Source organism: Miscanthus floridulus, chromosome 18, assembly GCF_019320115.1.
Source record: "Miscanthus floridulus cultivar M001 chromosome 18, ASM1932011v1, whole genome shotgun sequence".
Classification (NCBI taxonomy): domain Eukaryota; kingdom Viridiplantae; phylum Streptophyta; class Magnoliopsida; order Poales; family Poaceae; genus Miscanthus; species Miscanthus floridulus.
The window spans coordinates 57,325,524-57,342,206 of record NC_089597.1 but is presented as its reverse complement, the minus strand read 5'-3'; the positions used below and the strand labels follow the sequence as shown (position 1 = coordinate 57,342,206).

Below are 16,683 nucleotides of genomic sequence, written 5' to 3'. Positions count from 1 at the left end.
AGGAAAATGGAGCGGGAGAGAAGCAACATGGGTAAACAGGTAATTTCATGTGCCCTGTAGAGGTTCCCAGGGACGCTGCTGCGCTGGCGTGTCGACGTGGCGTGCCACATCAGCAAAAATGGCAAATACATAGGAGGATTACTGTTTCGGATGACAATTGTGTAGATGCCATTCTAAAACTGGCAAACAGAGAGGTGTCATCCGTAAGGATGGCAATAAGTTAAATATCCCAGGAGGAAGAGAGAGAGAAGTCGACAGAAATCTTTTCTCTTTTCCCGGTCTCGCGAGCAAGCCTCGCCATGGATATCTGCACCGGTTGCTCCGGAGCCAGGTATTAGCGTCGCGTGGAGAGTGGGTTGGACTGCGTCCACTCCCAAACAGAAACGGAAGACGGACGCCTCTTTTTTCCACGCGCCAGTCCGCTCTGAACAGGTGAACCCATTCCTCCTTCCCTTCCTACTCCGCAAACTCGTCTTGCTCTCCCCTCCTCTTCGATCCGTCGTCGTCTGTTCCTGAAATCAGCATCGACGAGCAGGGTTTTCCGGCTGTAGAGGTACGGCGCACGCTTTGCTGCCAAGCTCCTCTTTTTCAGGCGCAATTCCGCAGTTTTACCGCGGAGCTGCCTGCTGTGCAGGATTGCTTCGATCTTGGCACATGCTGCTACTGAAATTCCAGCGCAAGATCGCGTCTTACCGCGTGACGCCGCGCAGGGTCGCTCGCTTCAGAAGCGCGTTCCAGCGCAAGGTTGCTGCTTCCTGACGCGTTCTGCTGCTCCCATGGGCATGACAGGAGCAGAAGGCGGCTAGGAGGTTGGTTTCCTGCTCCCGGGCGTGACTTCACACGGCATGGTCGTTGCTTCGCCGGGGAGAAGGCACCGGGAGGTGCGCAGCTGTGGGGATGGTCGATAGGAGCAGCAGGGCCGTGCTCATCGGGGTCACCGCCGGCGTCGCGGCCGCGCTGCTCGCGGCGGGGGGCGTGCTCCTCGCCATTTGGCTCTACCGCCGGCGGGCCAGCGCTGCCGCACGGACGCGGTCCCTCGAGTCGCCCTCGGCGACGCTGCGGGCCGACGGATGCGCCAGCCTCGACTCCAGCGTCTCCGTCTCCGTGGTCTCCGAGAGCGTTGCCGACTGGGGCCACCCGCCACCGCCCAAACGCGCCGCGTTCTGGGCCTGGAGAGGAGGCGGCGCCGGCCACAACGGCAGGGAACCGCCGCCGCTGTCCGTCTCCGGGATCCCCAAATACCATTACAAGTACGTTCTACACTTCTTCTACTCCATAGATATCTGGAACACGGAACCTTCTCCTCAATCTTATCTCAGTTGATTGAATTGAACTGTTCTGTGTGAGCTGTGAAATTACTGCTTTAAATTGGGTCCATGGCTGTGATTCTGTGCAAAGGTCACTCATATGTTCCGATCAGATCATCAGGTGCACTGTAAATATCATTTTCTGAATTGTTCCATCATGTTGCTGGTGGTTCCTGCTCAGGGATCTGCAGAAGGCTACCAGCAACTTTACCACAATTCTGGGGCAAGGATCGTTCGGTCCTGTGTACAGAGCTGTAATGGCCACCGGTGAAGTGGTAGCTGTAAAGGTGCTCGCGAGTGATTCAAGGCAAGGAGAAAGAGAGTTCCAGACTGAGGTATTGCAATCTTTTTCGGGTGCACCATTTTTCGGTTTTTGTTCTAAGCAATTTATCTGTGTTGGTTGATGTGATGGATTTGCTAGGACACATGCACTTTATTCAGCGAATCTTATATATTATTTGTACCTTTGGGAACAACTATTCCTGGAAATTATAGGTTATTTGTACCTTAGGGAACAACTATTCCTGGAAATTACTCCATCTGTCTAAAAAAAATGCAATTCTAGAACAATAGTATGTTAAACTATGTTAAGTTTGACTAAATTTATATAAAAAATTACTAATATTTATCGTACTAAATAGGTATCATTAGATTCATCACGAAATATATTTTCATAATATACTTATTTTGCCTCCTAAACATTAATATTTCGAGCCATATATTTGGTTAAACTCTAGGCGCACTCTTTTCGGGACGGAGGTAGTAGCCCCTAGCCCCCTATGTTCCTGTCTGCATATTGCTGCCACTGCACTCTAGTCACATAGTATGGTGCAAAATGGCAGATGAGAAATGAGCACATTCATGTTAGTTAAAAAAAAAAGAAATGAGCACATTCACCAAAAAAATTAAGTTTTGCGAGTCTAGAGAGAAGCAGAAATACAACAAGACGGGTATCCTGGTGTTTGTTTTAACTGTTACTTTTTTTTTTTCTTAGACACAAAGTAATTATGTTCTTGAATGATTAAAAAAATATGAAACATCCAAAGGAAAAAGAAAGGATTAAAAAAATGCTGTGGGTAAAGTAAGCTCAACCTGCAATACCTATGTGAAGTAGTTTGCTATGGACATTTGACTCTAATAAACTGATCAAAGTACAATCATGGCTACATCTTATTTGCAGGTAGCATTGCTTAGCAGGTTGCATCATAGGAATCTTGTTAATTTGGTTGGGTACTGCGTGGAAAAGGGGCAGCGCATTCTGATTTATGAGTACATGAGCAATGGGAGTTTGGCAAGACTTTTATATGGTACGGGAGACAATTTCTCTATTTTTCTGAGGCGAAGCACAGAACAAAGGAACATGATGAAATGATTTACATATTAGTTATACACAGAGCACATAGTGTATCAGTGCACTTCGAAGGTTCTAAACAAATTGTTTCATCATTTGGAAGGGCGGGCCTGGTGCAAGCGGTAGAGTCTTACCGCCTGTGACCGGAAGGTCCTGGGTTCGAGTCGCGGTCTCCTCGCATTACACAGGCGAGGGTAAGGCTTGCCACTGACACCCTTCCCCAGACCCCGCACAGAGCGGGAGCTCTCTGCACTGGGTACGTCCTTTTTTTTATTTGGAAGGCATGCCCTTAATTACTTTCATATCATGTCATATCAGGTGACAATAAACGGAGTTTGAGCTGGCAAGAAAGGCTGCAAATTGCTCATGATATCTCTCATGGAATTGAGTATCTGCATGAAGGGGTATGCTAACAGTTAATAATTATTAAGGTGTGTATTCTGCTAATAATGGGAATTGATGAAAGCTATGGTTATGTTTCATGAGTGCAGGCTGTTCCACCTGTTATTCACAGGGACCTAAAGTCTGATAATATACTTTTGGACCATTCAATGAGGGCCAAGGTTAGACATGACATACTTCGTATTGATCATTGTAACTGCTCCATATGCACTTTTTAGGTATTATCGTGCAGCTGTCAGTTGTTTCAACTAAACCAATACTAGCTCATGATGAGTGTAAAGTTCATTGATCAACTCAGTCTGGATATATGCAACTAAATGCAGGATTTTGTTGATGAGACAAAATACTTAGCCTGAAACTAATCTACTAGTACATTGTAATCCATCTTTTTTCTTGGTGGGTGCAGGTTGCAGACTTTGGTCTATCAAAGGAGGAAGTGTATGATGGAAGGAAGTCTGGCCTCAAGGGCACCTATGGATATATGGATCCTGATTACATGTCCACAAATAAGTTAACAAAGAAGAGTGATGTGTATAGTTTCGGCATAATACTTTTTGAACTGATAACAGCCATAAATCCGCAACAAGGTCTAATGGAGTACATTAATCTGGTAAGTTATTTTAACCTTACTGAGACTCCATACAGAATTAGAAGAAGGAAAAAAAAACCTTTTCCCACATTCAATGGGCATTATTACTCAATGCTAGCAGGTTGGTCACTTATTGTATATTTGACTACCTGTTTTGCTTGCTCACTAGTTAGAGCTCCACTTTTGAATCATGCACATCAGACCAGTGCACTAGCTGAGACATCAGTCTCACATGAGCTCTGTACTGGAGCACACGCACAAGCTATGCACACTACTACAGTCAAATTAGCGCTCTACCGCACCGTGAAGCATGATGTTAGGTCACAACGTTGTTACTATCATATTGCTGTAAGATAAAGATGCCTCATAAAACCAGTCTGTGAGCAAAAGTGTCATCGGTAGTATTGTGGAGTACTTATACTATGCATGACTCCTTTCAGGCAGCAACTGGAGGGGAGGGAAGGGTTGATTGGGACGAGATAGTGGATAAGGACCTCCTAGTAGGGAAGATCCCTGAAGAGGTCCGAATGCTTGCTGATGTTGCCTACCGATGCGTTAACAAGAATCCGAGGAAGCGCCCCTGGATATCAGAGGTCACGCAGGCCATCTCAAGGCTCAGGCAGCGCCAGCTGACAAAGCATGATGCGCTAACTCTGCCGAGGAGTGATACCAGGACCGTCCTTAGGAGGATAGAGTACCAGCATGTGGAGCTTAGTGATCTCACCAGCATGAAAGAACTTACACCGATAAGGGTATCATGAACTTATGAGCTTGTTCTAGTATGTAGGTTGCTTTATAGAGTTAGATTTTAACTTGATAAAAAAAACGTATCAAAATGTAAAGAGGGTTGAACTTGGTTCGACCTTGTTGTACCTGTTTGATGAAAGCATCAGGTAGTTACTAGATCGTTAAAGATGTCTTGGCTGCCATGAGAGGTCTCGTTACCAAGAGTTCTGTATACTGTGACCTGAGGATTGAAATCGTTGTAAAAAAAAAGTCAACAGCCGTAGTTGTAGCATTTGACAAGACAATGGCATCCATGGATACATTACAGATTTACAGTAAACCAACAAGAAAAAAATTGTTTATAAAACAACTGTAGTTCATGCGTTTCAAAAAAAAAACACCGAAAGAACGGGATGCTTTAAACCACTGAAAGAATGTACTGTCAATTTCGTTACCATTCCATCAGTCGCTGTTATTCTTGGACAGTTCCTTCTTACATTTCCAGTCAGGCCTGGTTTAGTTTGCAAATTTTTTGGCGAAATGATACTGTAGCATTTTCGTTGTTATTTGACAATTAGTGTCCAATCATAGTCTAATTAGGCTTAAAAGATTCATCTCGTGAATTTCGTCTAAACTATGTAATTAGTTTTATTTTTTTTTTATATTTAATGCTTCATACATGCGTACAAAGATTCGATGTGACAGAAAATCTTGAAAATTTTTGTAAAATGAAGTGAAACTAAACGGTACCTCAGTTGTGCAATAGCGAAGGTACCTCGGAATACTACCATTAGTTACCGCTGGAATATATCAGTACATACTACTGTCTCCATCCCAAAAGAATACAATTATAGAATAGTGTCACGTTTCAGTATAAGTTTGACTAATTATAGATAAAAAAAAGTATTCATATTTATGATACCAAATAAATACTATCAGATTAATTACAAAATGTATTTTCATAATAAATTAATTTAAAACCATAAATATGAATATTATTCACTAAAAACTTAGTCCAACATGAACTACTTTTCATGGCACGCAACCCGTATTCTTTTCGGGACTTCTGTCGCATTTATTCTGGTCCTAGTACGGAGTACATACCATGGCCATGTGAACGAAAAAATGAATACTCAGTCACAGCAGGTCCAAGGGTTAAATGCCGCCACAAAGGACTAAATTACATGACTTTAATGAACATGCCAATCGCAACACAACAAAATGACTGTAAGTTGACCTTTAGCGTTCATCTGCCACAATGTTTAATTACGACATTAGAAACTTTATGCTGAATGTTTATTTGAATGAAACTTTTGAATGCATATCATGAGTGGAAGAGTCGGGAGGCCAGAAACAGGCTGACATTGCATCCCAACTTCTTTCAAGCAACTCATGTCTAGCAGCCTAGCTAGAAAAGGGGAAGAAAAAGGGAAAAAAAATTTACAGAGCAAGGCCATCATATCAGCATGGACCTTAGGTTCAGGCGCCCAATCACTCAAATCCTGTTGCAAACTGCAATCCTGTGAAGGATGGCTTTATTCGGGAACTGCAGAGCTCAACACCTGCATGAAAGCCACATCAAACAGCAACAGCCGAACAGGTGCTCACCTCCCTACTCCTGTGCTAACTCAAAACTGGCAAGAAGTGCCAAGCCTCTGCTTTGCCCTTTGCACTGTAACACTGCACTTGCGGGAGCGGAATGTCTCAGGCAGGAGCTCCTGGAACTTCTCGAGGAACAGGCCCCAAGTCTCAGGTTTCATGTCAGCCAGCTTGACGAAGCTCACACTTGTAGGGAGCATATCGTTTGCACTTCCCCAGTTACAAAGTTGAGAGCCACTGTCGTTGCTGTTGCTCTTAGAAGTATACACAGGATCCACAAACTTCGGACCAGCAGACAGTTGATGCTGGGTTTTGTCTGTTAGATTGACACCCTTCAGTGAGGATGACAGCCTTGAAATGTTAGCAAGCCACTTATTGACAGGCTTAGGGCAAGCTAACTTTCCAGCATCGCTTTCTACCTCCTCAGTATTATCTTCATCTTCTTCCTCCTCTTCTTCTTCATCGGCTTCATCCAATTTGGACAGTTGGTTTCTGGAGTTCCTTGTCTTAAATTCAAACTGGTGGGCTGATGGTTCTTTTAGCATTTCATGATCTTCGCTGTCAAGTTCAAACTGAGTTAAATCCTCCTCAACAGAGTCATGTTCTGTGGAACTGTCTTCTTGCTCTGCTGCTAGCCTCCTTGCCTCCATGCAGACAAACTCTAGCTCACTTGGCTGATCTTCCATCCCAGTAAATTCCCTGCTCATCATCTCCCCAATCTCTGCAAGGCACAGACCAAATGCTGTGGCTTCTTTCAGAAATATTGTTGAGAGTATTAGTACTCTCAGGCATGCTTCACGGATCATAGGCAACTCCATCCGGAGCATGTCAGCATCTTTCACTGGATCAAGATTTGCTATGTAGTCGAGCTCATCCTCGGAGAATGGGACTGATGCCTGAGGCCAGTGGATCCATTCAAAATAAGGATCCTCCAAACACTCTGGAAGGCAGAGACCATGATCAATAGGAATAAGTTCAGTCTGATCCCCAAATTTTCCTGCTCCAGTTTGCTTCCTTACCAGAAGATTTCCAGCATGTCTATCAGTGTTGAAGATCCTGATGTCAAGAATACCAATCCTATGGACAGCAGAAACAGGAAAGCCTGAGGTGCCATGATCACTGGCATCAAAATCATGAGGAATAAACTGCTGAAATGATGCAATCTTGCTAACAGCTTGAGTGCTACCATCAGCAATATTTTTGTTAGCACAGTTGGCGCCTTCATTCATATGAAACACAGGATGAGAAATCTTAACAAGTAGCGTCGGAGGGACATTAGCAGAGTTATCATGGTCCAGAAGGTAGGCAGCAACCTCTCTGAAACCAGTCTCACCAATTCGAACTGATCTTTTGAGGCCTGGCTGCCCAAGGGATTTCCCTATAAAACCTTTTGGGTTGTTGGGTGCAAAAGGCTCCTCATCATTTGGCTTCACAATTGCCGCATTCTCACCTTTGCTGTTCTTGAAATAGTAGGCACCACCAAGCCCACTTTTGATAGGTACTGGATCCACACCTTTCCTGATTGCCCTAGCAACATCCTTCACGAGCTGCCTTGTTCGAGAACAGCGGCTCGGGCATACTAACAGTTCAATTGGACAACCCTTATCTTTTTTCTGTTGGAGATCCTTGCCTCTAGGAGACAAGCATGGTGTGGAGGAACTTCGATGCATGAAAATCTTGGTGAGAAGCAACGGGGAATCATTTCTAATGGTGCTGAGATCATTTTTCAGAACACGATCGCCTAATGTCAGTGACCTCTCATCAGTGGGAAAGTTTAGGGCCACCTGCAGCCTTCTTTTGACCGTGTGTGCATTGTCACCACGATCCAATTGAATAGCCAGGACACAACCAGTGTCAGTTTGGACAAAAACACGTTTCCATCCGCCAACCTTGGTCTCACTTCTGCTTTTGGTAGGGTACTCACTGCTAAGAGCTCGGTCCAAGGCTGAGACTGCCATCTGGGTCTGCACCGGGCTCTCCAAGTTGCAAGGCATGGTGGAAACTGAAAGCGGAACTGAGGCCAATGTACTAGAGGAAGTTGCCAGAATCCAGCCTTTCTTGCTCCTCTCTTGTTTCCTTTTGCACCCGCCGAATTCAGCAGACGAGTAAGAGAGAGAGATGTCACAGCAGAGATCATCAGGCAACGACAGACATCTTGTACAACTAGCTAGACAGCACCATAAGGTGAAGACAGGCAGATAGCAGCAACCCTCCTACAGCAGGTAGCTGTTATGAGACTAGACAAGCTTGCTTGTTGATTGTTGGATCCTGCAAGAACAGAAAGAATTAGAGGAGGTTATCATCATAATCCAAAGAGAGAAGAAACTAACAACTAACAAGCATCAAAACAAGACAAGAATGATTCTCCCCATGACATACAATCCACTCTAGCACCATTCCTGTTCTACATGGACTGTGAAACAGAAGATAAGGAAGCTTCCTCGTGATACACTCAAGCAGTCGCAATCAATAAACCCCAACACTTCACATGGTTAAAGTAAGCATCCACATTTGTTTAGGAAAAGTTGACACACACAAGGAGTGGACTACCACTTCCCATATAATTGTTGACCATTAGGTGGTTTTTTAAATGTACATGCTGAAGCTATAATATGGAAGAAAGATGCATCTTCTGCAGCTGTATCATTTCAGATTCGAGCTGTCCCCTCTCCACTCTTCCACCCAAAAGGAGTATAAGATCCTATGCTGGCTTACCCCGAACCTCTGTCAACTGATGAGATCCAGGCATGCCACTAAATTCCACACGGCAACCAAAACAAGCAACCTGGAAAACCGACATCTCAGCTCTTCCTGGTAGATGAATGGATCAGCCACCTCATCGCATCTCATCTCAGAAGGGTTAGTCAAAACTGTAAGCAATTGTCAAAGGTGGTCCTTTTACTACAGGAACGAGCTAAATCTACACTACAGCGGTAGCTCTGCACAGGCACAAACTCTGATCAACACAGATCCGCTTCTGCTAAAAGCAGATGAAGAAGCAAACGCCTAATGGTATGGCGTCAAGAGGTAGAAGACTAGCACCAGAATGACTAAGCTACCATTGATTCACCATGCTGTGCAATCGGGCATCCAAGTTTAGAGCTTAGTGAATGAAGCAACATAACAAAAGGAAACAATTGTTCTGGAAGCTACTCGAAATGGAGCAGTGCTGCATCTATGTGCAATAAAGCATAGTTATTTCCTGCTAAATATGCCACCTTTTGCTCTCCCGGCTATTAAAAACAAACCAAAAATGGGAAGAAAAATACACAGACTCGGCAGAATTGGTGAAATGAACACCAGCGGAAACGGACAACCCCAGGAAAGTCGAGGAGAAGGAGCCCCCACCCGCACCTGATCCAATGCGGAGCCCAGGGATTGGTGGATTGCGCCGTCGGAGTCGCAGATCTGGCACTGCTCCGGCGCCGCCGCTGCCGCACTCCGAGAAGGCAGCACCACCAGTCCCTGTCCGACGGCCGGGCGCCGCGCCACCAACTCTCGGATGCTGGCACCACGGCCCCACCTCCCGGCGCCCCCACTGGCCGCCTCTGCTTCCCAGCTCCCACCCACGCTTGTTCAATCGTTCCTGGTGTGTGTGCTGTGTGTTCGTGCGCAGGGACAGGGGTGGTGAGCTCAAGGAGGGGTGAGGGATGGGTTAGAGAGGGGTTAAGGGAGGCGGGTTAACAAATAACCATGGTTAGGGAGAGAGGTGAGTTGGGCGTGAGGGGATTGGTCGAGGTAACGGCCGTCTCTGCTTTCTGCTTTTGCACTTGCCACCGTCTAAACTACCTATAATTTCATTCATGTCTCCGTAGTGCTGCAGCATTTTTTTCAAGTCCTGGAAATAAAAAAGTTAGAGTAAATTACACGGCCGGTCCTTAAAGTATTGAGTGATTTTCATCTGGGTCACCAAACTATGAAATCGTACGTTTGGCTGCCTAATGTATTTAAGTGATCTCATTTAGGTCCAAAATAGACACGAGAAGGGTTAGAAGCTGACGTGGTGGTCACGCGGACATGATTTGAACATAAAAAACCCGAGCCGAGGGTCCACGGTACCTAGTGTCCACTTCCTCCTCCGCCGTCGGCGGGGACGCCGCCATCCCGCTCGAGCGTGGAGGCTCTGAGCGGCCTCTCCGCCATCCCGCTCGAGTACGTCCGCCCCGCCGACGAGCGAGCCGGCCTCAGGGACGCCTTCGACCTGGCGCGCACCCATGCAAACGACCACACCGCGCCGCGGATCCCCGTCGTCGACATCTCCCCTTCCTAGACGCCACCAGCAGCCAGCAGCAGCGGGCCGCGTGCGTGGAGGCCGTGCGCGCCGCCACCGTCGACTGGGGCGTCATGCACATCACCGGCCACGACATCCCCATCGAGCTCATGGACCGCCTCCGCGCCGCCGGAGCCGTCTTCTTCGCCCTCCCCATCCAGGACAAGGAGGCCTACGCCAACGACCCCGCCACCGACTGCCTGCAGGGCTACGGTAGCCGCCTCGCCACCAACACCTCCGGGCAGCGTGAGTGGGAGGACTACCTCTTCCACCTAGTGCAACCCGACGGGCTCACCGATCACGCGCTCTGGCCCGCACACCCACCCGACTACGTCCCCGCCACCCGCGACTTCGGTCGCCGAACACGAGAGCTGACCTCCACGCTGCTCGCCATCCTCTCCATGGGGCTCCTCGGCCCAGACCGCGGCGGCACGCTAGAAAAGGCGCTCATCACCCACTCCCAGGCAGAGGCAGGAGACGAACATGAACAGAAGCAGCAGGACCTTGACCTCCTCCTGCAGTTCAAGATCAACTACTACCCTAGGTGCCCATAGCCGGAGCTGGCCATCGGTGTCAAGGCCCACGCAGACGTCAAATAGCTTGCGCTCGTAGCTCATCCACATCCTTGCGCTTCTCCCTGACCCGATCGCGTCGTCTCTAGCCGCCGAAATCGACCGTACGCCAGAGTTTCGCCGCTGTTGTCCATCATTGCCACCACAAGCATCTCCGCCGTGGCCAGCCCGCTACGAAGAGGTTGGTGGTGATGGACAGTGAGGGCAGCCACGGCACGAGCGGCACGCCCCACACCTTGGGCGCCCGCACCGCGAGCACCAGCAGCTGGATGCCCAGCGTGCCGGCCGCCCACGCCGACACCAGCACCACGTAGCCCTGCCACCGCTCTGGCAACGTGCCCTAGTACGCGGCGATGCTGATGGATGACGCGATGATGAGCAGCAACAACACCGTGAATCGCAGTGCGTGCATCCGAGTCATCACGCCTTGCACGTAGTACCGCCAAACGAGCAGCATCGTGGCCATCATCATGAAGATGAAGAGCGTGATGATGGAGAGCTGGCTGGAGAGGATGTCAAGGCTGGAGAAGAGGGCACTGCAGGCGCTGCAGACGGTGATGCTGGAGGGGGCGTGCACAGGGGTGCCGGTCCTCAGGTGCACCAGCGTGAACACGGGAAGGATGATATGGCTCTACGCTATGTGGGTGGTGTAGCACGCCCACTAGTAGCACTGTGGTCATCCCCTTGAGCGCGCCCAGCGCCACCACGTACCGCACCCAGCGCATCCCAACGCTGGCGAATGCCACCGAGTAGGTGGCGCTGCGATCGATGGCCGTGTACGACTGCATCATGCTCAGCACCAGCGCCATGATGCTCAGCTCGTCGCCGCTCGGAACACGCCCGGCACGCTGTGCGGCATGAAGGACCAGAGGTTGGCCGGGTTGGCGTGGATGAACCCGGCCACGATGACGAACGCGATGAGGACCATGTGCACGGCGGACGTGACCCAGTTCATGCGGGAGGTGCCCTTGGCGGTGAGCATGGCCAGCGTGGTGGTGATAGCGATGACGACCACCGTGATGGGGTCCTACTCATCGTACCCCTCGGTGAGCCCCGGCGCGTGGATCCGCAGCGTGTTGGCGGGCTTGTTGATGAGCGACGCGAGGTAGGACATCCAGGACCACGCCATGGCCACCATGTCGATGATGCTCTCGAGGATGAGGTTGGCGGCGGCGATGAACGCCCCGATGTCGCTGAGCTCGATGTGGAGCTAGGTGAAGGAGCTGTCGCCACGGGGATCTTGACGGTGAACTCGGTGTAGCAGAAGACAAAGAGCATGGCGGAGAGGCCTGAGGCAACGTAGGAGAGCACGATGGTAGGGCCCGCGTGGTTGTGCGCCTCCTGCGCCGTGTAAACGAAGATGCCAACGCCGATGATGGAGCTAAAGCTGAACCAGGTGAGGTCCCACCACGTGAGGCACCGCCACATCTCGTGCTCGCTCCGGCGGCGCAGCGCGCCCAGCTCCGCAATGTTAGTGGACCGCCCCATGAGGCGATCCCGGAGATGGGTGGGGGTCTCGCCCAATGCTTGACGGTACGCATCCCAGCTCGCGAACGACGGCTCTGGGAAGAAGTCGTCCATGTGCCATCGCCAGTAGCTCCTTGCTGGTACCGTCGCTGTGGCCTTGCCTACGCCCTCGTCATACTCTATCATCGCGGACATCTCCGCAGGCGCCATGTACCCGTGGCTGCTACAAGGACGCTTAGGGCCCGAGGCCAGCGCCCATGGCCATGCCCAAGTAGATGTCGAGGCCCAGCGATGGCGCGTCGCCCACGGCCATGTAGGAGATAGCCAGCTTCGCGACGAGTGTAGGCATGGGGCGCGGCTTGCGGGAGCCACCACCGATGGGGACGTTGCATGTCTCACGGGTTTTCTGTTCAAATCATGTCCACGTCAGCTTCTAACCCTCCTCGTGTCTATTTTGGACATGAATGAGATCACTTAAATACAATAGGTAGTCAAACGTGCGATTTCATAGTTTGAGGACCCAAATGAAAACCGCCGAATACTTTAAGGGCCGGCCGTGTAATTTACTCAAAAAGTTATTAGACCATCTAATAACTATCTAAGGAGGAACCGTATATTTGCTTAGAGGACCTTAAGTTGGTTACTGTAGTTACATGAAAATTGGTTAAATGTGTAAACATTACAAATGCTTTTCCTTGGGTGTTGTTTGCTTCCTAGATTCGGAGAGTGTCATGGGTTCGTAACCACGCTAAGGGATTAGTGGATCGATCGATGGGTCCATATGTGAGATTATGTTGGTTTAGCACTCAAGACACAAAAGGGTCTATCCTAGTTCTGGCGTCTAAGCCCCACGTCCAGCAGCGAGTTCTTCATGTTAAAATACTCAAGCGAGTTCTTACACCAAAAGAGAGATGGTAGGAGAGCGCTAGCTAGTCCTAATCTAGGTTTTTATGGGATTCGTCCCCTCTATGGGAGCCTTTGTCTTGCCTTATATTTTGGAGGGCAAGAGGAATACAGGGAGCATGGGTTTTGGAAGCTCCCTTGGCCGACAAGGGGGTGCTAGGGTTTGCATCCCTTTGGGTCATTGGAGGCATTCGGCGTCGTTCCCATCCTAGTGGTTGTGGTTAATAGTGTCAAACTATCCCAAACACCATCTGTAGGAGCCTAGAGCTGATTGTTAAGAGCCCAAAGAAGTCATTGTGTCTCACCTGAGTTCATCCTCTTTTTGTGGTGTCCATCGTACGGTAAAGGGGTGGGCACTTCCTTAGGAGTGACTGATAGAGGGGGCCTTCATGTCCATCTTCTTCCTCATGCAAAGGCGTGCACGTCCCCTTGTCACATTGCGTGACACCTTGGGTGTGACCCTAAATTGGGAGTGGCCGGCCAACACAGTCTTGTGGGGATGAGGAGAGAGGGCTCGACAGGTAGGTGTGGGCGTTTGGTTTTAACTGAGTTATCAGGTTAGTTATATCGATCTTTTAAAACTAGAGACCAAAGTTGTGCCTGATTTAATAAAGACCAGCATTTTGGTCTCTCGGGTGTCTCGGTTTCACTCAAAAAGACCAATGCATCACAATTTCATAGGCACACGCACCAAGTTCATCACATCTGACATGCACATTCATAGCCAGCACATCTAAAAGCATCTAGGCCCCTAGTTTGGTTTTGGTTATTAATGACAACATGAGATTACTATGACTAACGTGTATTTTGTAGAGGCAATTTGAGTTAGGTCATGGTAATGGAAAATGATTAGGCAATCATGGTTGTCATGCCCCTGTCAATGAAAATTGTTTTGGTTTTTAAAGGATGGACGACAAGGTTAAGGACATACTAGTTCTAAGTATCGTTTAGTATTGGAGAGACACTTAGAGTAGTTTAGGATTTTGTTTTTCCTTTGGCCGTACTATTAAGGGGGGTATGGACTAGTAGCTTGACATAGGTGAGTCTAGTGGGTTAGGTGTGGTGCACACTTATCAAACCTAGCACTAGGTAGCTTAGGAATAGCCCTAAGATCAATTGGAGTCAACTTCATTCACATAGGATTTTGAGTTGGAAGTGAATGGAGGGTCAAATGACTGACCGGGCGCTGGTCTAGTTGTGATCGGACGCTAGAGGGTAAGTTCGGTTAGTTCATTTGATCAACTATAGTCATCTAGTACTAACCAGACATTGAACAGTAAAGTGGCCAGACTCTGGGTGCCAGCGTCCGGTCAACTCCAAAGAGGTTCTGGAGAGGCTTTTTTGTGACCGGACACTGGTCAGAATCTAGTACCTGACCGGATGCTGAACAGTGAAGTGATCGGACTCTGGGTGCCAGCGTCTGGTCAACATCAGTAAGGTTCTAGAGAGGGTTTTTGATGACCGGACACATCCGATCAGTGCTGACCAGATGGTGGTCAGAGTCCGGTCAGAGCTTAACGGCTCTCTCTGACACAGTAGCAGGTATAACCGACCGGAGCGTTCGATCACACTGACCGAAGCATCCGGTCAACCCACAGAATGCTGACTCAGCCTCCAAACGTTATGTTTTGAATGAGAGAGTATAAATACTTACTCCACTCATCCATAGGAGGTCTCTTGCCTATTTGTTCGGCTAAGAAACACCTTTGAAGTGCAAGGGAGAGCGAGAGCCTAGTGAGGTGATTGAGATTTGAGAATCCAAGATTAAGGACCTCATTAGTGCATAGAGAATAGCAAGTGTGCATCCACCCTTCTCATTAGGCTTGGCTTGGTCAAGTGAGAGTTTATGCTTGTTACTCTTGGTGATCGCCATCACCTAGACTGCTTGGTGGTGATTGGGAGCTTGGTGATCATCCGGTAGAGCTTATGGATGACCCAACTCAAGTTATGAGCGGTTGTGGGTGATTCACCGTGATGGAGTGTCAAAGAATCAGCCTATAGAGAGCACTTGATCCTTGCATGGATAAAAGGGGAGCTAGACCCTTGCACGGGTGCTCCATCGAGGACTAGTGGGGAGTGGCAACTCTCTGATACCTCAGGAAAATATCACCGCATTCCTTTCTCTCTCTTTACTTTGAGCATTTATATTTGAGGAATTTATTTCATGTCTTTACATTCCTAGAATTGCCATGCTAGAGTAGGATTTGAACCTAGGGTGCAAAACTTTTGTGCATGAGAACAATAGAAACACATTCTAGGGACAAGGGATGAAGTAGGCTAAGTGTATGGCTTAATTATTGCAAAGAATTTAGAATTAGCCCAATTCACCCCCCTCTTGGGCATCTTAATCCTTTTATTTGGTATTAGAGCCTTGTGCTCGCTAAATTAGGCTTAACCGTCTAGAGCAAGATGTCCCACGAGGATGGACCCCCTCCTATCTTTAAGGGAGTTGATTTTCCTTATTGGAAAATTCGCATGGAGGCATACCTAGAAGCTTTAGATGTTGGAGTTCTTAGAGCCACCTCGCAAGGCTTCCCAAAACCTAAGGATCCCACTGAAAGGATCAAGATGCCCAAGAGGGGGGGTGAATTGGGCTAATTCGAAATTCTCTTGCAATAAACAAATCCTACGGATAGCCCAATTAACCCCTTGTGCCTAGAAAAGTGTTTCTATCAAACTAAAGCACAACGAACTCACCACCTATGTTCCAACCTTACTCAAGCAAGCAATTCTATGGATGTAAAACAAGTATTGAATTGCTCAAAGTAAATACTCAAAGTAAGTGCTCAAAGTAAATAGGGAGAGAAAGGAACGCGGCGATGTTTTGCCGAGGTATCGAAGAGTCGCCACTCTCCACTAGTCCTCGTTGGAGCACCCGCGCAAGGGTGAAGCTCCCCCTTGATCCGCGCAAGGATCAAGTGCTCTCTATGGGTTGATTCTTCGACACTCCGTCGCGGCGAATCACCCAAAGCCGCTCACAACTTGAGTTGGGTCACCCACAAGCTCCGCCGGGTGAACACCAAACTCCCAATCACCACCAAGCCGTCTAGGTGATGGCGATCACCAAGAGTAACAAGCACGAACTCTCACTTGACCACGCGAAGCCTAATGAGAAGATGGATGCACACTTTGCTACTCTTGATTTGCTAGTGAGGCTACTCTCTTGGATTCTCAAATCACAAACACCTCACTAGGACCTTGCTCTTCTTGGCACTCACAAACGTGTTTCTCAGCTGTTGGAATGAGCAAAAGTAACTCCACTCACGAGTGGAGCTTCTATTTATAAGGCAGCCTGAAAAACTAACCGTTATGAGCTTCTGCGGGGTGACCGGACGCTCCGGTCGTGATGACCGGACGCTCCGGTCAGTTCAACCCGCGAACCAGCATTCAAGTGATGACCGGACGCTGTCAGGGTCCGGTCAGTACCGACCGGACGCGTCCGGTCGCTCTTGGATGCTTACTGTAAACGACCGGACGCTGGATACACAGGGTCCGGT

The 16,683-nt window shown here is 48.6% G+C and overlaps 2 protein-coding genes and 2 pseudogenes across 6 annotated transcripts; 2 read left to right on the top strand and 2 right to left on the bottom strand.

Annotated features, from left to right (window-relative positions):
- The first annotated feature begins 288 nt into the window (after nt 1-288).
- On the top strand, nt 289-4,562 carry LOC136522987 (calcium/calmodulin-regulated receptor-like kinase 2). Of its 5 annotated transcripts, none has more exons than XM_066516776.1 (8): nt 289-432; nt 790-1,250; nt 1,489-1,642; nt 2,488-2,614; nt 2,977-3,062; nt 3,150-3,221; nt 3,467-3,670; nt 4,090-4,562. In XM_066516776.1, the coding sequence occupies exons 2-8, from the start codon at nt 898-900 to the stop codon at nt 4,408-4,410; spliced, it is 1,317 nt and encodes a 438-aa protein (XP_066372873.1). In that variant the 5' UTR covers nt 289-432; nt 790-897; the 3' UTR covers nt 4,411-4,562. The 5 variants fall into 5 exon arrangements, with proteins under 5 accessions (XP_066372873.1, XP_066372868.1, XP_066372870.1 ...); XM_066516771.1 differs by having other exon boundaries at nt 339-432; nt 536-1,250; XM_066516773.1 differs by having other exon boundaries at nt 418-553.
- Nucleotides 4,563-5,597: 1,035 nt separating this feature from the next.
- On the bottom strand, nt 5,598-9,612 carry LOC136520643 (phosphatidylinositol 4-kinase gamma 5-like). Its single transcript, XM_066514221.1, has 2 exons — nt 9,329-9,612; nt 5,598-8,242 (listed from the first exon to the last, which is right to left on the bottom strand). Exon 2 carries the CDS (start codon nt 7,966-7,968, stop codon nt 6,004-6,006), a length of 1,965 nt encoding a protein of 654 aa, XP_066370318.1. The 5' UTR covers nt 7,969-8,242; nt 9,329-9,612; the 3' UTR covers nt 5,598-6,003.
- Nucleotides 9,477-10,843, top strand: LOC136523891 (leucoanthocyanidin dioxygenase-like; annotated as a pseudogene).
- A 106-nt stretch (nt 10,844-10,949) lies between these two features.
- On the bottom strand, nt 10,950-12,493 carry LOC136523889 (cationic amino acid transporter 5-like; annotated as a pseudogene).
- Nucleotides 12,494-16,683: the final 4,190 nt, after the last annotated feature.

What these genes read in the sequence shown, in the direction of transcription:
- LOC136520643 (XM_066514221.1), bottom strand. Translation starts at nt 7,968, where the DNA reads ATGCCTTGCAACTTGGAGAGCCCGGTGCAGACCCAGATGGCAGTCTCA.
- LOC136522987 (XM_066516776.1), top strand. Translation starts at nt 898, where the DNA reads ATGGTCGATAGGAGCAGCAGGGCCGTGCTCATCGGGGTCACCGCCGGC. An exon ending in ATCCCCAAATACCATTACAA is followed by an intron (nt 1,251 to 1,488) that starts GTACGTTCTACA and finishes GTTCCTGCTCAG; the next exon opens with GGATCTGCAGAAGGCTACCA. An exon ending in AAAGAGAGTTCCAGACTGAG is followed by an intron (nt 1,643 to 2,487) that starts GTATTGCAATCT and finishes TCTTATTTGCAG; the next exon opens with GTAGCATTGCTTAGCAGGTT.